Source organism: Falco punctatus (genome assembly GCF_963210335.1).
Source record: "Falco punctatus genome assembly, chromosome: 9".
Classification (NCBI taxonomy): Eukaryota; Metazoa; Chordata; class Aves; order Falconiformes; family Falconidae; genus Falco; species Falco punctatus.
The window spans coordinates 3,193,023-3,216,737 of record NC_137589.1 but is presented as its reverse complement, the minus strand read 5'-3'; the positions used below and the strand labels follow the sequence as shown (position 1 = coordinate 3,216,737).

The following is a 23,715-nucleotide window of genomic DNA, read 5'->3' as shown; positions in this document are numbered from 1 at the left end:
AGAAGTAGAAAAGCGCTTGCCTCGTGTGTTTAAAAACATGTTTTAAACTGCAGCCAGTTGCAGGTCTAGGTTAGATTCAACAGTACGATGCTGTAACTTTAAAAGTACATCTAAGTTTTTTTCTACCAAACTGAATTTTTAATGATCTCTTGATTATCATGAGATATTTTAAAGACAAGTGATTTTATCCGAAGCATTCCTTGTGTTGCTGCATATGCTAATTTACTTGATTAATTTTGAGAACATCTGCATATAATTCTGTATACTTAACAGTGGTGAGATCACACTTCTTTTCAAGTAACAGCTACAAATTTCACTTTCCAGACAGACTCAGATTTTTGTCTAATTGGGAAGCCAAATGTACAAAGGTACCACAGAAGAGTGTGTAATTATGTAATTTTCTCCTGATCTTTCAGAGTCTTCCTGCGAGCAATTAATCAGTATGCAGATATGCTAAACAAAAAATTTCTTGATCAAGCCAACTTTGAGTTACAGGTAAGAAAAAAACATCAGTGTCTTGGGGACTAATGTTAATGTTATAATGAATTTCTGCCCTAAGTAAGCGTGTAATTTTGGAGTTATGTACGTGTCGTCATGAACCCCAGGTAACCAGTTCACCCAGTTAAATAATGGCAGGCTCAGCAGATATGTACAACCCGTTCATGTCTTGTGGGTCTTGTTTTAGAAGAGCACTGAGTCTTACTCAGAGCATCTTAGAAAACTCCTGCTTTCGTTCAGGAACAGCAAAAAGAGGTGTCCTTAAAGCAGCAGATGCTTTAGCAGAATTATTGCCTGAAATGCAGCGCCTGAGACGTGGCGTGTGAGTGCCCTGCTGGGGGAAGCACGCCAGCTTAGGTCGCTTGTTCAGAATTTTGGGGTTTTTTTCCCCTCATATTTATGTCTTCACATTTAATTTTGCTTGGATCGTCAAAACACAGTTGATTAGGATTTGTAGATGGGAAAAGTTTCATGGAAACATAAACACAACGAGGAGATGTACTAAGAATATATCAAGAAACACCGTCTCTGTGGTGTCTGTTATTTTTCTCCTTTAAATATTTATGTGCATAATTTAGATACATCTAAGTTGTTTTGTAGATGTGCAGAAAAACATTTCAGAGAATTAATGGTATCTATTCTTGTCATTTTGGGGGCTTTCAGCTTTGGAACAACTACTTCCACCTGGCTGTTGCTTTTCTCACCCAAGAGTCTTTACAACTGGAGAATTTTTCAAGTGCTAAAAGAGCAAAAATACTTAACAAGTAAGTCCTATTCATGATCTAAATCATGGACAAGAACTCAAGGTCTATTAACATAATTTTAGTTTAATTTCTTAGCTAAATCCATTCAAATTGAGATGCAATCATGGTATAATGAAAGGTTGGTTTTAAAAACATGAATCAAGTATTGCATGTGTTTCTACCCTTGAATCAAGATCTAAATTACAGGATTCATTACTGATGAAGACAGTATTTTATACTGCAGGATGTTCATAAAGTCAAGACTTTTCAGAAGTATTAACATATTATAAAGCTGAATTTTTAAATCACTTTAGCTTTGTGCTTATTCTAATCTCATTTTACGTGCACTCTTTATTGCTTAATCCCTTACGGCCTTTTAGACTGAATTTTTGTAACTACAGCCATTTTCACCGCGATATCCCTGAAGAATGGGTTTGTATAACTGCAGCCTTGTACGCTTGCCTGGTTAAAAGGGATTACATTGCCTACCTCTGAACAGGGAGCTTGAACGACCCGATTGCCGTTCTGAATCCCACAGCAAACAAAAGCTGTCAAAAAAAAAAAAAAAAAAAAAAAGAAAGGCTGGAAATAAGACTGGAGCCTGAATAGTTTGTTTAATGTATGTATTTCTCTTAAATTTCACCGGTGTCCCAATGCGGTGGACTTTTATCATTCATTAACTAAACGCTGAGGACTGAAAAAAGCCAGTTACATGTTTTCAAACACGGTGCGTGGATTCTCTTTCTTTGGCATAACATTTGTGAAGAGCACCTGCAAGAGCAGCTTGCTGCCACCGTCAGTCGGGTTATTGCAGGTAATGCACAGAACGGGCGCGTTCCAAAGCTGCGATTCCTTGAACGGGTACAGCTCAGACTCCTCGTGTGTGCAATGTGGCGTTATCTATATGCAGAAAGAAGATGCATTTTTGTATCACTTTGGCTTCCAAATGTAGGCCTTTTTGAATATTATTATGATGAGAGAGATGGGAAGAGTTTATTGCTGCTGCAGTGACATGGGATTTTAAAGGCTTTTTTGCTGTAACTGCATGGGCTGCAGGCTTTGACCAGAACAGACAGGCTGCTGCGTGCCATCTTTTTATTTTTTTCTTCTTTTTTTGGCAGCTAAGTTTTGCCCTTCAAACTCAACCGCTCCGTCCTGAGTTTTGAGGCGCAGCCTTTGGAAGCTGCACTTTACCTGAGCCTTGAAACAGAATTTTTGAGCACTGTGTGATCTAATAGACCTACCCATAACTCATGGAGCTTCCTTGATGAAACAGGAATATTTACAAGTTCAGCAGAAAAACGTTGTCGAGCAGAGCCCAGCTTTTTGCACTTGTGTGGTAAATACTATAAATAACATTTTATAGTTACAATTTGTAAAAGGAAAGCAAGATGGTTTGGTAGAGCCAGGTAAATTTCATTCCATTAGATTTAGAATTTGTAGAACAAAGTGGTTTTGTACAAGATGGGACCAATGATGGAAATTCTCTTTTGTAATTAAGAGTGTAAAGGATATTTGCAAAAGGCAAAGCGTTGCCATCACTCAGCAAGCAGAGGGATGGGAGCCGAGGCCGCTGGCCAACTCCCTTTCTCACTCTGTCCGACGCGGGTGTGCAGCTACCTGAGCCTCCTAGTTCAGATCAGACTCCTAACCCGAACAAAAATCCAGCAGCTGAGCTAGAACTGGACTGGAAATTCTTGTACAAGACATTTCTGGACTGATATTCCCTCTCTGTAAGGATGGGAGCCTTAAACGGCAATTTCCTTCAAGTGATTTTTGTATCAAACTGCGCGTTGTATCTTGCTGAAGAAATTGACAAAATCAACAGACATTTCTCACTGCTGATACAAGTAAATAGATTAAGTAATTTTGAGTGGTTACTTAATGATGTTTGCTAAATTGTAAATCTCTGTTTATAATGATTTTACAAGTTGTTATTTTCAGTTTAATCACGTTTTGGAGATGAAAAGCAAGACCATAAATTCTTCAAGATGCAATAAATGCATAGTCAGGAAGCACTAACTTTTATTGCTATGTGAAACCACTACCACTTCTGTGCCAAAGGGATATAATTAATCAGTTAATTCAGTATCACACTCACCCATCTTTTAAAGGATGTATTTCAATTAATATGTCAAATATTTAATAATTAAAATTTAATTATTGTAATTTGTAGTTTTTGCTAAACATTGCATTTAAGCATTAGATAATAACAGATTCTTAACGATGCAGAAGAATCTCTTTAATCCGTATTAATGGCAGGGTATCTCCCTATTATCCCACAGAAATCCCACAAGTTGCCAGATGTTACCATTTTGCTCATCTTGTTATTTAAGTAATGATCTTTAACAGACAAATATTCTGTGTAGCAAATACATTCTTGGAGCTCATTATGGTTCTGATCCCATCATTAATGAAGGCAACAGGATGTTTTCCATTCATTAAGCTTTCCTGGCATTAGCGTGGAGAAGGTGTGGAATATCAGTATCACCCTTGGCCAGGAGATGCGAGGTGCTGGTGGCCCTGGCTGGGCAGCAGGGCAGGGGCAGCAGGTGGGCTGCAGGGTGGGCTCCTGCCTCCTTCGCTGCCTGGGACCGCTCCTCTTGGCCTGGCCCGGGCAGGGCACAAAATCCCATCGGCACATAGAAACCTTCTCTTCCTGACGCTGCGCGTTGTAGGGAACAGAGACGGTGGGTTGTTTGTCATTGATAATGTGCAGCTGAGATCCTGCAGCAAAGAGGTAAATAATTTGAGGGAGCATGAGAAGAAACGCGGATGAGACAGAAGCAAAGGAGGCATGTGGTCTCACCTCTGGAAGAGAAGGAGGCAGTGTGAACAGCGGCTGGGTGCGTGGACAGCAGTTTGACCAATAATAAAGCTTTTAGCAGCGTGTGTACAGAGTATAAACTTATAAAAGCTGTAACTGACCAACAATAAAGGTCTTTGCTTCACCATCCTTGCAAAGTCCATGCCTCGTACGCCACAGCGCGTGAAGGCGCAAGATGTCACAAGATGTTCCTCGCTGGATTTTATGGGACGGTGCTATTGCTCAGAGGGTGGATAAAAATAAAATACAGCCTTAAGCAGGGAAGCTCTCTGTTACCCTTCCTCTGGCCATTACCATCTGAAAAACAGAAGGTGTCACAAGTGATGTCTGTAGCCACCCAGAGGGTGGTTAGGTAATCTGAAAATGTGGCATCGGTTTTGCACAGGGGAGTGTTTTGTGTGTGCTCTCCCTTTGGTGAATATGGCTGCAGAAATTGGAATTTGGGGTCTTTTGAGGGAGAGCAAGTACCACCAGGTGAGGAACAGGAGGTGCCGGCTGTGTGGCTGAGGCGCTCGGCCTGTCTCACTCCTTTGTGAACAGAACATTCTGCAAAGTTCCGTGTCTCCGTGGGCACTGCTGAGCTGCCGAGGGAGGCTGGGTGATCTTATGACTGTGGGCTAAGTTTGGGGAACCTGTTCCATAATTCTGAATATTTCTGAATGCTGATCAGATATTGAAATTAGATGCTTCTGCTTATTGGTATTAGATTTTGTAATTTTTATATATATATATTTTTTTTAATGCTGGTTTTGTTTTCCTTTTTAAGGTACGGCGACATGAGAAGGCAGATTGGATTTGAAATCAGGGACATGTGGTATAATCTGGGTAAGTAGGCTGAGCACCCAGTGCTTAACGCTTTCACTCGGTGTTTGTATAAACAGAGATGAAATGAACTCACTTTCTCTGGAAATCATGGTTGGCTTCCAGAAGGCATGTAAAAAGCAGGTGATTTAAGAAATAAAGCTGCCTCTGCATATATTTTGCTGTCTGAGAAGACACATAACGGTAGTTAACGTTTATATGTCTTCTGGTTTTCCGTGGTATTTCAACATCATGATGCATAAAAAGAAACAGTTCTGGTGATACCTGTTGAACGGTGGTTTTCACCTTAAAATATACATATAAACACACATATACGTGGGTACGGTAACTGGGACTGTGGCAAAATGAACGCATCCACGGGTTGGTTATCAGTAGCTTAGCCTGGAAATTCTGCTTTAAATCTGAATTTCAGTCTGGTTTGGCTGCATCAGAGTGACTCAGGAAGATCAGTAAAGAACGGGAACTTGGGCGTCCCTGGAGTTCAGAGGTACATTAGGTATATCTGACTAGCTCGAGCCTGTGCCGTTCTCTGTGTATAACTTAGCTACATGGGGATTGAATTTCATGAGAAACTGAGTGTTTACTGTGACCGGAGTGTACTCATCTGCCAGATTTAATTTTCCTGGGCTTAACAGCGAGACACTTTAGCTTTTCTGAGTTTTATCAAAAGTTCCTTAAATTATCGGAAATAAATGTGTTTGCCACTTATATCTCTAGCTGAACTGTTGTTGCTGAAACTTGGAAAAAAAAATCCGCATATGTAAGAAAAGGGAATGCAGGGGCTCATAAGTGTTTGAGTTTGCATCCGCTCAGCTGGAATGATGAGAAAAGGCCTCCGAGAGCAGCCGAGTTCACTTTTTATTAGAAGCATCTTTCATGAATTACGTGTCTGGAGAAGAGATTAAAGCACAGTACACACCTGATATGTGCCTTGATAGACAGATAATAAAATCAGTATCGTGCCTGATGCTGGGTCATCCAGCTCAGGACACTGGCTGCTTCTCTGTAGTAATTTGCCAAATCCTACCCTGTTCCAGGCTTGCAGCCCTGTGTTCATCTGTTACCTTTACTAATTTCTCCAGCATCTTTACATTCTTAAACTTTTCCCAGAATTTACTGGACTAGAAGTAGAAAAGTTTGCATACATATTTCTGCATGTGGCTGTTTGTACGTCAGGTTATTTTATTCTGGCTGAGGACTGTGGCATGTATTGTGCTTTTAACTATGGCTGCTGACACTGGCTGCTCTTGGACAACTTATTTAGTTGCTGTAGGGTTCCATTTTTCACCATTAACAGGGAGATGATAATAATTTCCCCTGGAGTTTTGTGAATCGATCGGCGTGAGGGGTGGTGTTTTCTTCAATATTTCTTTCTCTGCTGCCATGAAAGCCTTTTATTTTAATGGAGTTTTTATACACCAAGATTATCCAGGTAGGTGACTCCGTGACCTCCTCTAGCTCTAATGCCTGTGATTCTGTAAGAGGCTGGCATCATGAATGTCAAAATCTTACATTTTGAGCGAGTCAGTAAATTGCTGCTCTTCCCAACAAAAGCTGCAAGAGAAAGGTAAATCGGAGGCAGGACCCCAATCCAAGGGGGCCTTTGTACTGCTCCTAATGAGCAGCTTGCTTTTTCTCATCTTCTTTGTAATACAGATAGTCCATGCTGATCATGTTCAACTTCTGGCTCTTCACCAATCTCTTGTATGTCGCAGCATCAATTAAGAAAGAATTCTGACTTACTACTGCAGGGGAATTGATAGGGGGTACTTGGCACTTTTATCTTAGAAGTTGCACTACATCAGTCAAATTATTAATGTATATGTTCAGAAACAAAATCAGAAGTGAAAAGCTATAACTCTTGAATATGCTTGAGCGTATAACTTTTATGACTATGCCACTGTGCCTAAGATGTGATGGAACCAAACAACCCTGACTTTTGATTTATGTATTAAAGGGTATGGATAAGCCTCAAAAATTAATACTTTGTCTCATCAGTTTTTCTTCATAACCGTGATTAACATATAATGCCTGCCGAGTTAAAACTCCCCAGTCGGGAGCAAGACAGTCCTCTAGCTGGAATGCACATTTAAGAGTGTAATTTATTTTCTGAAATCAAATAGTAAAACACAAATTCTCAAAGTTCTTTTTCTTGCCTATGTGTTTCTGCTGCAGTAATGGCTGCAATGTTCATGTCTTCCTACCTTGGGGGGGGTGGGGGAGGGGGGCAGGAAATGGGGCATGTATAGTAGAGAGCACTGGCTAACTGTGCGCACACACTTTAAATACGTGTAATTTAGGAATAAGATTTTTGGTTTAAACAGCAAACCATGTACAAGAGATCCACCTTGTCAGATTTTCTGTTGAAATCCTATTTGTAGCTGTCCTGTTTGATACCCTGCTAGATTTGATCATGAAGGCTTTAGATGTGAGTGCTGCGATGCAGCAGCAACGAGGGTGACTCCGAGGAGCCCAGTCCCAGCGTGCAGAGCCCCCGCTGTGTTGCCTTTCCAAAAGCATCATCAGGCTGTTATTTTCTTACCTGCTCCAAAACCAGTGTGTATTAGTCTTTACAGGCTTTTCTCCTTCCATATCACAACCTGAACTTTAAAATAACCTATTACTTTGAGTCACTGTGTGGTTGGAACTGGGACTCCTTAGACCTTGGTGAGACAGCAAGTACCAAAGAAGCGTAAGACGAGCCATGGCCTCTGTCTTGAAAATGTAGGAGCTCAAAAACCATGTGCTTAAAAGCGTTATGTGATGCAATTTATCATATACAAAACACAGTTTGACAGTAGGTCACATTAAAGAAACTGTAATGATATTTAAAATAATAATTGTGGTAAAGTTGGTCAAGGAAAGCCAGCTCAGAAAACATTGCTTTTGATGTTGGCATCTGAACCAGCTAGAGGGAGATGGAAAAGTCAAATTCCTGAAGCTGAAGGGAAATGGTTGCTGCTGCTGTCCTGCAGCGAGCTGCCCACCTTCCCTCCAAGTGCTTGACGTCAGAAAAAGGTGTCTTGACAGAGATGTTAATGCCATTGGAGGGAAAGCCAGGGTTAAAAATAGACTTGAACTTTGAGCATTATATAAATAGAAGTCATTACAGACAATGCTTTCTGAATTAGTCATGCATGTTCAGAGCTGACCAAGTGAGAGGTGAGATTGCTGGCAAAATATTCAAGGTGTTTTGTGACCCAGATTTAAATTAGAAGAACGTGGGAAATGAAGATCACATGTTATCCAATAAAGAGAGCACCTTGGGTCTGGTTTGTGTAATGAGGTCTGTTCCTGGTGCGTGAGCAATCCATAGGGGCACATCTCACACAATGCAGACGCCACTGTAAGGGGAAGGTTTTGCATGTTCCAAAAGGGGACTTTTTTTTTTCCATTCAGTTCTTAAAGCAGCTGCACAATTTGGTTTTCGGGAAAGAATCCTCAATTTTCTTCCAGACTTGTCACATTTGAAGTCTCTGTGTAGGAGTTCCTACACTCCCGGGGAAGACAAAAGAAAAAAAAGGCAAATTCATTGTTGGGTTGTTGATCAGAAAGTGCTGCCTGTGGCAGGCAGCTGGGAGGGATGCTCTGGCATGCCAGGGGGAGAGCGTTTCCTTTCGTGTTTCACTCTCACACTTTCTTTTGTGGCACGACATGACATCGCCCTGGATGCCATCATTATAGCAAACACGTGCGTCATGATCACGTCACCGATGTCTGTTGAAGCATCAGAAGGGTCACGCCGGGCCCTCAGCCCTCTCCTGTATCACCCAGCTGGGGGACCAACCCTTTGTCCGTGTTACTCCTCACACCTGCTTGATGAAGAAAACCAGCCAAGGGGGCTTCATGTTTTAATCTGTGCTGCCCTGCCTTCCCCTGCGCACTGCCAGCCCCGGCTCCCGCCTGCCCGGTGCGGGGATGGTGCTGGGTGACCAGCTGTGCTGCGGGACCAGTGCTTCGCATCCCGAGCCGGCAGCGCCCGCTGTGCCATCCCAGCACCTCCTTCCCCTTGTCCTTCTCCGCAGCCGAGGTGTGTAAACTGGTAGGAGCCACCCACAGACACTCCAGGCGGTGGGAAGAGCTGGGTGGGTTTCAAACAGCAGATGGGGGATTTTTTCACAGTACAATATATAATTTATTTTCATATTTTCTGCTAATAGCTCACGTTCCTATTCACACACCCACCCCAAGTCCTTCTAAATTCCATACTCAACAAATCTCTCTGTGCTCTTTGATTTAAAAATTCTGTGGAGCACCACTAGTAAATGCCACCAGCCCGTGAAGGGCAGGAGGTGGAGGGCCCGGGCACAGCTTCGTGGGCGGCGGGGCTGGGTGCTGCGGGGTTGGGGGCAAGTCCTGCACCTGCCGTGGGCTCCCGTTCCCCTCGGTGGGGGTGCTGGTGGGAGCCCTGGGAGGTGAGGTCTGTGGCTCTCCATGCCTTTGTCCTTGGATCAGCTGGTCAGTGACTCCCGTTTTGAGCAAGAAGTTTCTATGTCCCCGGAGAACAGGAAAGGGGAGCAAAACTTTTTTGAAAAAGCCTTTTGTGAATATGCCGGTTTGCATGTCCAAAGTCCAAAGGATGATAGTTACTTTTCTGAAAGCATCCCTGTGCTTGAAGCAATGGAAGAACCCACCATGGCACACGGAGAACTTCATGACATTGAATTTATGCTTGACGAATAACTTTTGTCACTATTATTTGTTTTCTGAAATATCAACACTGACACTTTTCAGGCATAATACAAGAAAACTGTCACCTGAGAGGCCGAATGTAATAATACTTGCAAGAAAGACAGAGGCAAGCTTTACGCCTCTCACTTGATATTCCTCCCCAACAACCAGTGCTGCAGCATCATACAAAGCAGCAGTTTTACTTTAGTATTAATTTGCCTTAATAGGATTGCTAATGCTAATAGGATTCTGAAGTTTGCCAAATCAAGTAACTTAAATTATATCTGCTAAAAATGTAGCGTGTTTTGTTAGTAAAGGATTTCTTCTTGATTATGTTTGTTGAAATTTATGTTAGTTCTGGTCAAAAGTAAAACTACTAATTAAAGACTTGCACTGTTACTGCCATATTGGTGTAGTGCAGTGGAATATAAATGAGTTAAATTCTGCTTCTGTCCTGTACCGCTGTCAGCTTCAATGGGACATAAGTCTTAAAATGGAGGAAACTGGGGGCTCCTTAAATTAACTCGGCTCTGGAGAAGCCTGGTCCAAACCACAGCAGCAGGTGCATAAGCAGTGTAGGAGCCTGATTGTATCCATCCTTCAACTCTGTCTTTGTGAGAAACGTCACCAGCTGTGTAGCGAGGTTCGAATGAATCTCAGCCTGTTGCTGAGAGGGGGATTTATTTGCATTTTCTACATTTCTGCTATTGAGTCCTCTGCCCAGAGCGCCCTGGTGCAGTGCTACACCAGCATCTTTCCATGGAGCTGTTCAACAGACCGTTTGCAGAACGTACGATCTGCATTTTCTGCACTTCAGCTAATCACATTGAACAGGACCTAGACTTTTTTAACTAGTCCAATATTTATTAGGTGCCATGTTGGTGTTAAGGTTTAACTCCTCTTCCACCTGCGGAGAGCACAGCAGGGAGGGCTGGCAGAGGTGCGGTGTTCTCTCGGGAAGATGAATGTGAAATACAGTTTGCCAGTCAGATGAGCTCTCGAAGAAAGAAGCCGTAGTGTCAGCTCGGGATGATGTCTGGAGGCTGTGTAGGTATGCACTCGTGGTGACGCTTTGACAGACTGATGCAGGGAACATTTTGCATGCTGCAGAAGATACAGAAATCTAAGTAAGTTAACACAAGTGATGCACCTTTTAGCCTCCTTCCCTGCCAGCTGTAAGTTGTAGTTAACAAAAACCCTTGAAACTTAATATGAGCGTGCAAATATGGGTTCTTCGTGGATAATGTGGCAAGTTCCAGTTTGACTGCCGATTCAACAACTCTTGTCAATTTGTGTTTATATATACCACATACTTCGCCTTTTGTGGCATGAGTAATGTGATTCAGTAGAGTCACATCTTGAAAATTACTTACTTATGCAATATGAGGGTTTTTTTTTTACAGTTTTTATAACAATTATCTTCTACCAAAGTCAGTTGCTGTTCTTTAACTCTGAAATGCATCTTTTCTCTTAAAGGTCAGCATAAAATCAAGTTCATCCCAGAAATGGTGGGACCTATCTTAGAAATGACGCTTATCCCTGAAACTGAACTTCGGAAAGCCACTATCCCGATCTTCTTTGATATGATGCAGTGTGAATTTCATTCTACTAGGAGCTTCCAGATGGTAAGCAGTAAGCTGCAGATATTTAAAGTTTGTAAGAAAGATTTAATTGATAAAACATAAGAATTCGTGTTGTTTCTTATTTTTCTAAGGAATAATACAATTATGGATGTGTTTATTTTCTGTGACTCCTGATGGCTGTAGAGCTTTCATTGGTCAGTTTTAAATTCTTACTGAAGGAAGAATTTGCATGAAGCAAATGAAACCTTTCGTTATGAGATGAAAGGAGAGCAAAGACAGATGTCTTCAGTTTTCGCTGTGACTCAGAAAAGGATTCTGCTTCTGAGTTAAATTGGACATAAAGCCTGACAATCTGGCAAAAGAAACTATAACCTATAAGAATTTATCATCTCTAGTATCTTACAATTTTGATACTCTTTACCTTTTTATGAAGAGGAAAAAAAGCTATCCAGTCAGTGTCAGTGTTTCTTCATGCTGTACCAGCACTGCAAAATCTAAAATACTGACGTAGCATTTCTATTCTATTTTATTTTAACATGCTGAGGAAAGTCACTGAATAAGCACATATGATCTTATGCTGATAGCATTGACTATTGAGAGACAAGTGGAGTGAAAGGAAGTTTCCTGATGTCATTTATTTGACCTTCTTTCCCTGGAAACTTTGCCTTATGGAGTGAGCATGAGACTAGTTAGCCCAGGTAGCATTACGGTGTAAGCCAATATAGCTCCTTTACTCCATGAAATTTCTGTCGGTTCAGGATATAACCATGTGAATTTTGCCATAAAGTTTGACACATGTCGTTTACTTTTTCCCCCCATTATATTGTCAGTTTTCTTGCCGGGATGAGAAGTCTCACCTTTTTCCATACCTCTTTGTGAACTGTTATAACCAGCTCTTTATAAATTTTTATCCAGAGTAAATGAATATCTGCGTGGAGAGACTTAAGCAAGGGAAATGACATCAGCTTTATTACTTTGATTTGTTTTGTGCTGGATGGTGTGTGGAGAGGTTGTGAACTGTATTTTGGATCCATCCAATTACTGCATAATCAGTCTTATGTTTGACTCCAGTGATACTGTAAAGATTGAAACGCTCGCAGGGAGGCCATTTAAACAGTTTCCTGTCAGATGCTGTCTTTTGTTGCTTGTCATTTTTTATTTGTACAATTATATGGATCATGAAAAATTTGAGGGTAACTTTATAGCTAAATTTACGGCCCTATATTTTCTTGACAGAAGGAAACCAGCTTTGTGTAGAAGAGCTGGGTGATTTTAATAAACGAATGGCTTAAATATTTCACACAAATTCTTTTTGCCTTTTGAGAAGAAAAATGCCTCATGCTTAAGTCAGAGGTGTCTTGGATTGTAGGTACTCGACATATATTTCTTATGTCAGTATAGCTTCTTTCTTTATGGACATAGCATTGATATGACAGATACAGAGGCAGTAAACCTTTTCTCAGTGCGTTTGGAGTGCACAGTTGTGTCTATCGGGGTACAATCAATCTGTCCATTTACAGTGTTGCAGATAACGTAGTCATAGACTTTGCTGAGTATCTCAGATTGGTCTTTGGGGAATGAAGATCACAGCTTGTAAAAAGCAGAGAATTATAGAGCGAGTCTAGGTTGGACGTGACCTATGGAAGTAATTGGGTCCAAACTGGGCCTTAGATTGGGTTATCTGGGGCCATCTGAAGCTCAGTATTTATTATCTCCAGTGAGGGAGGTTTCAGCACTTCTGTGAGTGACCTATTCCAGTGTTTAAGACTTCTCTTCTTACATCAAGGCAGAATTTCCCTGAATCAACTTGTCCCTGTTGCTGCTTGTGTTGTCACTGTGCACCCTTGTGAGCTGAGTCACTCCATCTCCTCTATAACCATCTTTTAGCTATTGGAAGGCTTGAGTCTGCTTTTCTCTAGGCTGAACAAACACAATTCCTTCCACCATTCTTCGGGCCAGGTTCTCCAATACTCTACTCATCTTGGTGGCCCTCCATTAGACCATCTCTGATTTGTCAATGGTGCTCTTGAGCTGGGGGAGCCAAAGCTGGACACAGTATTCCAGCCATGGCCCAACAAGTGGAATAATCCTGTTGACCCTCTAGCTGTACTCTTGCTGGTCAAGGACACATTTTGCCTCCATTGAAGGGACATGCTGCTGCTTCATGTTCAGCTTGCTGTGCGCCAGCTGCTTCACAGCAGAGCATCTTGAACTGCTACTTGCAACTATGCCATCCCAGACTCAGGACTTTTAAGTTCCTTTTTCTTAAATATTATGCAATTTCTTCTTGGGTGTCTTTCAGACTGTCAGAGTCATTAAACCACCGTCCCTTGAGATCAGGAGTTTAGCCTGATTTTCCACCAATCTCATAGTCTGTCTATCCAGTCTGTATCTTACCAACTTGTCAACAAGTATGCTCTGGGAGACTGTACCAAACACATTGCTGAGATCGAGAAAACCACAGCTCTTCATCCACTGTTCAGATAGATTCATCATCACAGAAGGCAGCCAGGTTGGTCAGCTGTGATTTACCCTGGCTTTTCCCAGTCACCTCCTCGCCCTTTGTCTACCTGGGAGTAGCTTCCATGAGGGCTTGCTCCGTGGTTTCCTCAGGAACTGAAGTTGGCCTGCCTGGCCTGTAGCTTCCCGGCTCGTCTTTTTTGTCCCTTTTGTGTTTAAGTGGTAGAAATAGATAGAAAATAATTTAAGTATTACCAGTGCCTGGGCAAGCTTTCTTACTGCATGTGCTGGTGTGATGTACTGCGTTATGTCATCTATATGCCACTACCAGTTATCATTGTCCAGCATTGCTTTCCCGGAGAACTTCAAAATTGAATGGTTGGCTGCTGTTAAACTAATCTGCCAGAAATCCAATTATCTAACCTTATTAGTCACATCAACAAGGGTTTAGATTGGCTCCACTTCTCCAGCAGATGTATAAACCTCATGATGTGTGGGGGAGGAATTTAAATTTTTTGCAGAATACCAATGCTGTGATGGCTTGTGTTATAAACAGAAGCTTTCCCTGTGGTGGTCTTAATTTCAGTATGAATTGGTTTGCCTGGTAAAACAGACAGAATGGCTTGGTTGTTTTTTTTATTTATTTATTTTCCCAGTGTATATAGCCTTGAGAAAATCCAAAAGATAAATTCCTCTCATTTTTACCGAACTAAATTAAAGGTCCACTGAATTAAAAGCTGGTGTTGCCCATTTTTGTCCTCTCCCTCTTAAGGTGCTTTGAAGCCTATATAAGGCTTCAAAGTAGCCTGTACCTCAAAGCATGCATCTGATACTGAGGTCAGGGAGGGACTGAAGCTTCCCTGTAGAAGAAGATGCCTCTTTCTCCACTCTGCTTTTTTTCCCTTTGCCTGTTTTACTAGCAAACCCTCCAGATCAAAGGGAATATGTCAGAGCCGCAGGAGCGATGAAAGAGAATTGGTTTGATTGTTCAGGGCCTGGTCAGGTGAATGTGATGGATCCCACGGTTACAGCAGGAGAGAAGGTTCATCATGAAACAATCAGTCAGATGAAATGTGGAATTCGGAGCATAAAAAGCCCTGACTTCCTCGTTTTGCTGCCTGTTCCTCCCAGCTAGCACTTGCTCTGGCTCCGTTTCCTATGACCGCTCCTGTCTGTTTGCCTACCCAAAGCTTTTAACTTACCTGTCCTGGCCCCGTGTCATTGCTGATGTAAAGTTTTGCTTGTTTTGAGTTGAACCCATTCGTAGAGAGGTACCAGTGCAGGAACTGGTACAGCACAGTGCGCGGGAAGCGGGAGGAGGCAGGGTTAGGTGTTGGGTAGGTTCTCTCTAGCTTAAGGCACCGCATCGTAACACAATTTATTTTACCTGATCTGTTACAAATTAATTAGTAGGAGTAGCTTACTCCAGGAGCCAAAAAACCCTATTAACGAACTACGGTAAGGGATTCAGTTATAAACACTGCCCCAGCCTCTCTTCCCCAACATAATTACATACCTCGTCAAGTAGGAAGGCAGGAAGGATGCTTATCCTTCAAAGCAAAATCTGGGAGGTGTGCCCCCTACTCTGCAGTATGAGCAAGAAGACATTAGAAGTGCCATATGTCTATAGTTTTCAGACTGAACTGCATTACTAAGGAGAATCATCAGTGTCTGGTGGTGTTAGCATCAGCAATACAAGCACACAAGCTCCAGCATGTGTTCTTACCCTGGCAGAGTAAGGAGTTGTGTAGAAGTAATAATCTGATGAAAAAGCCCCAAAAATGCAACAACACATCTGTCCTATTTTCTGCAAATTGGACTGACACTTGGCATAATGGAACCATAGCCGAAAAGATACAGAAATGCATAAGCAATGAATGTATAATACAGAATCATATGGAAATGCATAATAAATGAATGCATAGTGCAAAATCGTATAGAAATACATAATAAATGAATGCATAATGTTTATGATTACTAAAATAAAACCATGGCTGCAGCTAAAGTTCCTCTAGCCAGAATTCTGTTGTAAAGAGAATTAAATGAGTAAAGACCAGAAGAGATAAAGAGGAAACCCTTTTAATTAATTTCTAACAATTAACAATAAATCTCAATATCATCAGGCTGGTCATACTGGCTTTTTTATTTGCAGTGTAATTTCATGTTGGTTAGTAATGAATTTCAAAGTGATATAATTCTCCTTAACAAGAAGTACCAAGTTTATCTGAATCTTTCTAGACTTTTAGAACCTATAAATCCTTATTAAGTCTTTTTGCCACTTCAGAGCCTGATGTTCACCTCCCATTCCCCGTGCTGTAGGTTTGCAGGCAGAACGTAAGTTACTGACTTGCCCAAGTTTCTGTGATGCTGCAGATTCTCCTCTGTAATCCCACTGAATGTGCAAATTCAAATAAATGAGCCCCCAAAAAAGGATTAATTTTAATAAGTAACATTCTTAATTATCTGTGGTTGAAATTTGTACATGTGTAATTTTTTCTTGTTTTCTGGCCTTTTGGAGAATATCTGTGTTCCTCCCTCTTCCCATCTGAAGAGCAAGGGAGAAGGGTAATGCTCTAAGACTAGAGACCTCCAACATCACCCAATATTACATGGCCACCAGATCTGTTTGCCAACTAGAATGCTGTGGGAAAATAGGAAAGGGATGAGATGAAACTGTTGGGAATTACCACCAACTTTCATAGCAGCCTTTAAACAAAGTTTTATAGGACCTGTGTACCATTTCTGCATTAGGACTAATTTCTAGTGGTGTTGTCCATCATTTAAATTTTATATGGCAAATTCTTTATTATCCCATATCAAAGCAAATTTGTAGCAGCTTGGGGAATTGAAAGTTGTCTTCATCTACAGCTAGATTAAATTGTCGGTCAGTGCTACAAATACAGTCTGACCACACTTTAGGTAAACCTAAAACCAAAAGCGATCAGTTGAGCTGACACTTGAAGACGCTGGATAGCTTACATTGATTTATGTTCTCCAGATGGGAGATTGTAACAGACAGGTGAAGCAGTGAATATACTCTTTGCTCTAGTTCAAACACACATTCTAAAGACAAGCTTAGATCTCGATCAACTGCAAGGAAACGTTAATAATAATTTCCTGTAATCTTCCTACCATCAGCCCTCGAGCTTTCACTGTCAGCAGAAGGATATGACTGCGACTCACTGGTTGTGCCATATATACCCCTAAGCCTCCAGAAAGAGCCTCGGCAAACGTCGCTGGCTGTAATGTAAACGTTGACAATTGGGCGCTACTTCATTTGGAAGTAAATTCCATCACAATAGTTGCAGGCCTACTTTGTGCTATTCTATGCATTTAAAAAAAAACAAACAAAAAAAAAAAAAAAAAAACAAAAAAAAAGAAGAAAAATAAAAGAAGAAAAGGGGAAAAGGGAAAATCGAGACTATCATCAGATGCCAGGGGAACTATCGTGGAGCATTGAGCTTGTGCAACTCCAGGGCCACGTTCGAAGACAACAGCTCCATAAACCTCAGCTTGTGTTGATGAAACGTTCTTCTGTGGAAAGACTGCAGAAGGAACTTTAACTATGTTAAATAACGTTTAGTCATCTAGCTTGCGTTGACAGCACCATATCGATTCCTTGAGAAGTATCAAGAATGATTGAAGACCAAAGATATTGTTAATACTCCTTAAAACCCCAGAAATGCCACAAGTCTAGTTCTGTTCAGCCCAAGAGGGCCGTTAGGGAGATGGCCCAACAAAGCCTAGATTTACAGAAATTTAAGTAAAAACGGTGTCAGGAAGATACTTAAGATCCTGTATGACAAATGTAATTGCTCTTCTTTGTCTCAGTAATCTCTTGCTAAAAAACACACCACCTAAAGGGCTCACACTGACAGCAAGTGTCATTTTTCACATTGGTATAGAAAGTCAATTTCTTTCTGTTCCCATTAGAGAGCATGAATTTTGTGAACTTCTCTGTTTCATCATTGTTGTTGCTTCAGTGTTTTACTTGACATGTCCTTGTACTATGGGAACGTGTTTCAGCTTGTTTGCGCTTCCTAGAGGGGGTGGATTGCATTATTCTTCCTTTTGTCATTTTCCTGTCATTTTTGGATAAGGGATTCATTGTACTAAAAACTTTATTTCCCTTCGCTTTCCATTCAGTTCTTCACAAGGAAAGTAGTGAGTGGAACAGAGAGGCTGTGGACTCACCCAGCCATGGAGATGTTCAGTACTTGGCTAAGCAAGTCATGGATGGCCAGATCTAGTGTCGGCAGTAATCCTGCATCACTGGGGAGGCTGGACAAAATTACTTTTCAGGTCTCTTCCAGTCAGTGTTCCTGTGATTCTGGGGATCATTTGGGGAAGAGGAGAGCACCTTTTCAATTTTTTAATCAGAGTTTGGGGGTTTCATCTTTAAAACAGTCACAGATAATAATAAAAATTGTTCTGAGATGGAATATCTCTTGGCTGATTTTATCGCTATGTGCACGATACAGCCTGTAGCTCGGCTTTCCTGACAGCTCGCAGGTCGATTGACTTGTGCATGTTGTTAGACAACAGCCTGAATTTGCTCTGAGCAGTAGGTGAGCAGTTATTATCAGTTTTCTGCTGTTATTATCACGATAGCTTGTAGTCACTGAGCTCAGAGCACAGATACTTCTTTTTTTCTCTTTGTAACACAGTTCTTCTAGGCTGCCAGGTGTGTAAAAATAAATTTCCCAACTCAAATGCAGAGGACAAAGTGTCTGGACTTGCACGTGAAGGTAGGAAATTACGTGAACGTTACTGCAGTTGGTGCTGACAAGAAGATGGAGATTTGGAAGGGAGACAAAGCAGTGTCCTGGATCTGACTGTGGATTTTTGCATTACTGCTGTTGAGCCTGTTCAGACGCTCAGAGATTGAGTTGTCCTAACAAAGAGGAGTACTTTGGCATTGGCACAGTTTGTCAAGCAAATCCTTCATACCAGTGTGTATTTCTCCCTCAAAAGGATTTTTCTTAGCAAAGCAGGAATTTCTCTGCAACCCACGGCCACATTTTGTACGCAGGTTCAACTTGGCCGGCGTGTGTTTGTTCACAGCTGCGGTGGGCTTCAGCAGAAGAGGTCCTTCCAGGAGAGCAGGCAGGTGCCTCCAGCTGTAGGGGTAGCCGAAATGCTTCTCCTCACCCTCACTTGCTGCAGGTTTTTCTCTTGTTCTGCCCAGGTTTACCTTGCCCCACGCACGCAGCAGCTATTTCAGGAGAAAAGGACTGTGGCACAACCAAGGGCATGTCTGTTTGGGCTTGGTAGAGGCGTTATGATAAACACTGTTGGCTGAGGTGGGACTCTGTGGGCAGAGCTTAAAATGCAACGTACCTTGGCAGAAGGAGGTTGGTGATGGACGTAGCTACTGTGCCTCCTCAAGGTGATGTAAATTAAGGTGGTGAAAAGCACTGCCTTAGACTTTCATCATGACGTGAGTCTGCTGGCAAGGGTGATCTCGTACTCCTCACTGAAATTAATATGCCAGCAGAATTTCACTATGTGGACTAAAGAAACCCAGTTTCTCTTCCTAGCTAAACCACTCTGAGCCTCGCTGCTGGCTGGAGATAACCACTTGTCATCCCCAGCTCCCCCATGGGGCTGCCCGTGTAGAAAATCCCTGTCCCCCACGGTCCCCCCTGCCCCTTGGCCACAGTGCTGAGCAGTGGTGCTGTGGCCAGGGCAGCAGCACGAGTGGGGTGGCCACGTGTGGCACGTGCTTGTGGTTCAGCCTGCCGTGGGTGGCACCGCAGCCGAGCTCAGCCACCCAGCCCTGGCCTCTGGGTGCTCTGGGATGGTGGTCCCATTGCCCCCGTGCCCGCTATCAGCCCTCGGCTGCTGGGCCGGCAGGGCTCTGTGCGGGGATGTTTGGGGTTTTTTTTCTTGGTACATAGATTTTGATTTTTGCCTTTCAGCAGAGATATCAGCTACATCTTTAGCACGTGACCTGTACCGCAGCACTCTTTGAGGTTGTCCTTGTTGCCTCCCTGCAGTTGTCCGCGGTGAAAGCAAAGTAATTTTGCTTCCAGGCTTTCTGCAAAAGCCTGCCTTCCCCAGGTACAGAAAGCCCCTCTGCCGATCGGGCACTGCCTGGCAGCTGTAACAGAGGAGCTAATGCCTTTGTCACTAATGTAGTGACATCGGTAACTTCCACCAATGAAAATAATTTATAAAAAAGTAAGAAATGCCATTATGTGACTGGTACAGCTTAAAGGTGGGGAAGGGGAAGGAAGGCTCGTGGCTTGAACAGAGCTTCGAGATGGAGTCCACAGGCTGCTGCTGTGGTCGTGGAAGTGTGTCCTCGGTCCGCAAGTATATCAAGCCGCAGACAGTCCATTCTTTTTTCATTTGTACATTATTCGCCGTTAATATTAACTGCAGAGGCAAAGTACATCTCTTGACATTTACAAAATGTTAGTACGCTCTGTTCTTGTGCAGGTGGCCCTTTGCTTCTCATCGGAATAGTTAGGGGTGGCTTAAGGAAGTCGCAGGGAAAAAACGTGAAGACAACTCTTCTGTCAATAAACTGCAGTCTAACGGGCTCCCGTTCCCCTGCCACAGGCTCCCTGCTCACCCGGGCTCTGCGCCTGAGGTCTCTACAGCAGGTCATGTCACTGATGGTGCAGATGCCTGTGCATATTTAACAAAGAATTAGGAATTAGATGTCTAGACCAGTTTGTTGCATAGCAGCAGGCTCTGGAGCGAGCCTTCCTCCACTACCAGTTCGCATTCTTTCCTAACCTGGGCCCTAGGGAACATAGCAGCAAAAGGTACAGCCCTCTGTAATCGTTAAAAAGCCAGTGAATTACCCAGTTTACATTTAAAATATGATCTAATGCCCACCTAAGTTTACATTCTTTTATTGTTGCCCAAATCGAAGCATTACCCTTGTTTGAGACAGCTTTTTTCCCGTCTGCAGTGACTTTAACGGGTTTATCAAGTCGTGCCCCACTGTGATCAGTATCTGTAGGCTAAAAAAGGATGTTGGTGATGCTGGGGTGTGCATCTGGCTGAGTTGCCCAGCCTTAGTTGTTATATATCCTCACTCTTAGAGCTTTCAACAGGTTTGTATTTTACTTTTGTTGCTATTACCATTATTGCAGGGGGCATTCTGTGCCTGGTTTTGTGTTGTCTTTTTCCCTGCCCTCATTCTCGTCATTAATCTCCTTACTTGGTTTTCCATAATGCAAATATTTACACTTCATTTAACAACATGACCAATGATTTCCTCAACCAAAAAGTCCTTGTAGGGCAGGAGATCATTGTGAATAGTCTGATGTCAGAGAATGCAAACTCTTAAAGTCAACCAAGCTTTAAAATAGTGGCTAAGCACCTCACCAAGATACCCAACCAATCTGTGAACCATTGAGGCTACAGCAATAAAGTGAAATATTTGCCATCTGATTATTTACGCTTGCTTTGTTTAATTATAGTTTGAAAATGAGATCATCACGAAACTGGATCATGAAGTGGAAGGAGGCAGAGGAGATGAACAGTACAAAGTGTTATTTGACAAAATGTAAGTGTTGATCAGCAGCAAGATTTATGTCACAGTAAAGTCAGGAGAGAGAGCAATTAGGCTACAAAGAACTTTGTAGCCCAGAAATAATTAAAATCTGTTAATGATGCACAATATTTAAAATTGCACACCTGAGTCGAGGGTTTTTTCTGCATGTGATTAACAAGGCAAATGTAATTGGGTTTTCAGTCTCTTGGAGCACTGCAGAAAACACAAATACCTTGCTAAGAGTGGAGAAAATTTTGTGAAACTTGTTGTCCGCTTAATGGAGAGGTTGTTGGACTACAGGACCATAATGCATGACGAGAACAAGGAGAACCGCATGAGCTGCACCGTCAATGTGCTGGTAAGCCACGAGAAGTCACCACCCTGAAATGACTACTGCATTCTTCTTTTTACTTCTTTAACAAAAGATTTGTGTAAAACAGCGTACCTGTTGGGATTCTCATGAAAGTTTGAAATGCTTTTAGGATTTTTTCTGTTTTTCAGTGAAGGTCAATCTATGAAAAAATGGGTTATTATTTCTCTAATTGATTCTAAGGAAAGATTTAAGAAAACATGTTTCAGGGCCTGATCTTTGAGGGCTGTTCATTGACTTACAAATGATGTATGAATGACTGTATGCAGACAGACACTGACATACAGAATGTTGGAGTTACAGGCAGTTTGCTACTGACATTTTCATGCATTTGCAATCCCATTTGTGTTCTGCATATTGTTCACCTCTCATATTCACAATTTTTGAAGAAATTTGAGTGCTACTATTTCATTCACAGTAGAAAAAGCTCGGGGTTTTTTCACTGATGTGGAATTCCCTACTCTTAGGTCCAGAAATTCTGCAGTATCTATACTACAATACAAATCTTTGTCTGTTTAGGCTAGAGCTTGAAGCAGTAGAAGTTGTCCCCGTAGCACGCACATCAAGCTTTTTGGTGGAAGCATTAGAGTATGAGATTTTACTAGCACAAAATCAGCACATATGTAAAAATGTCAAATTAAATTTTAGGGTCCCCCAAACACCGTACTAGCTAGATTTGATTTTTCCAATAGGAGTCAATCCCAAACCGTTAGCCACTAAGGATTCAGAGCTTTCATCCCTATATCTTTATTAAAGCTTTTATTTTGTTGAAGTACATGGGGCACAGACAGCATTTACTGTTATGTGATATGGCTGATAGATTTCATTCAGGCTGGTTTGGAAAGATCTGAGTAGTTTGTAGCTTCAGCACCTGCAAGTAATGCAAATGTCCTCAGCCTGTGTGTGTGCTCCTGTGCTGCACTGTCACGTTAAGAAGTGAAGCAGTGCCCATTAGAATGGGAGAGAGGACAGAGGCATCAAAATCAGATATCGGGATTTTATTTTTAGGTTGATTTTTTTTCCTCTCTGTGCACATCAAAACGGATCAGAATGTTGAGGACATGGGAAAAGAGGAGGGGCTTGGAGAGTTGTCATCGGCTGTTGATCTAGCAAGTGCCGTTAGGTTGCCTGCTGAAAAGTCATAGCATCCTCCGGAGCAGAATTTGCATTAGAAAAGCCGGCTAGTTCACACCAAGCAAATAGGAAATTAAAAAATCACATACACCGTACACTCTGAAACATGACAACAATTTATAAAACTGGGACAATTGCCTTAGGAAGGTGAATTTATTTCTCCTTTCCTTTATCATCATACTCTGAGTCTCCCCCTAGTAATTCTCGCCATACCAACTGCGGGGGGGACTGATGGCACACTTGGGGGTGGGTTTTGTTCTCTCTAAGTGTGTCTAACAGCATCTCATGATGCTGGCTTTTGTCATTTGAATTTTTCAAGTATTTGCAGATGATAAATTTTGTGGGTGATTTACTGCTGTCAAGTTAAATCACGGTGAGAGATCCACACGCGACCCTGCTGCTGGAGCCTGCAAGGAAAGCATGGTGGGGCAGAACCTGCCTTTGGTTTCCGTAGGCGTGATTTAAAACTTCTGCTTGATTTTAAAGTGCCATTTGCCCTCCCAGGGCCAGCTCAGTCTTTTCATCATTCTCCAGGCACCTGAAGTGAAATTTATGCCTTTGTGAAAATCCAACCCAGGGCTGATATTCAGCACAATTCCCACCTGAGTTCTCAAAAGAGTTCTTAATTGGGGCTTTAACGATGCAGAGGCTTTCATAGGATTAAGTTTGCCTGTATTGACTGTAGTTTAACTCAGAGGTTTTGATATGCATTTAAGCCAGTGCTGATGTTAAAAAAAAAAGGGGGGGGGGGGGGGGGGGGCGGGGGGAAAGCCCTATTTGTTGCCTCATCTGCTTGTTCTCACCCCTGATAATCCTGGCAAAAGCCAGCGTGCTGCCCAGGTAGCAGAGCAGATCCAAGGAGGGATTTTGCTGAAAGCTCACGCTCTCCCAATCCGGTTATTTTCCATCCCCACCAGTTCCTTGGCCCGTTTGCTGCAGAGCCACGTGTTGGCCTGCACAGCATGAGGGGATGTGGGAACCTGCCCCAGGGATGGGGCAGGACCAGCAGCCGCTCCTTGGAGGAGAGGGAATTGTAGCAAATGCAACATGCGATGGTGTCAACACACTGCCCAAGCCTCTTCCCAGCCTGGTTG

General features: G+C 42.3%; 1 protein-coding gene across 2 annotated transcripts in view; it reads left to right on the top strand.

The window, feature by feature from the left end:
* DOCK1 (dedicator of cytokinesis 1) overlaps nucleotides 1–23,715 on the top strand; it is a 317,964-nt gene that overhangs the window by 229,070 nt on the left and 65,179 nt on the right. For both annotated transcript variants that reach the window (XM_080403104.1, XM_080403103.1), the window contains exons 30-35: nucleotides 417–495; nucleotides 1,162–1,262; nucleotides 4,835–4,893; nucleotides 11,038–11,186; nucleotides 21,044–21,129; nucleotides 21,319–21,475. In XM_080403104.1, coding sequence (XP_080259230.1) covers nucleotides 417–495; nucleotides 1,162–1,262; nucleotides 4,835–4,893; nucleotides 11,038–11,186; nucleotides 21,044–21,129; nucleotides 21,319–21,475 — 631 coding nt within the window. The remainder of the gene's footprint in view (nucleotides 1–416; nucleotides 496–1,161; nucleotides 1,263–4,834; nucleotides 4,894–11,037; nucleotides 11,187–21,043; nucleotides 21,130–21,318; nucleotides 21,476–23,715) is intronic.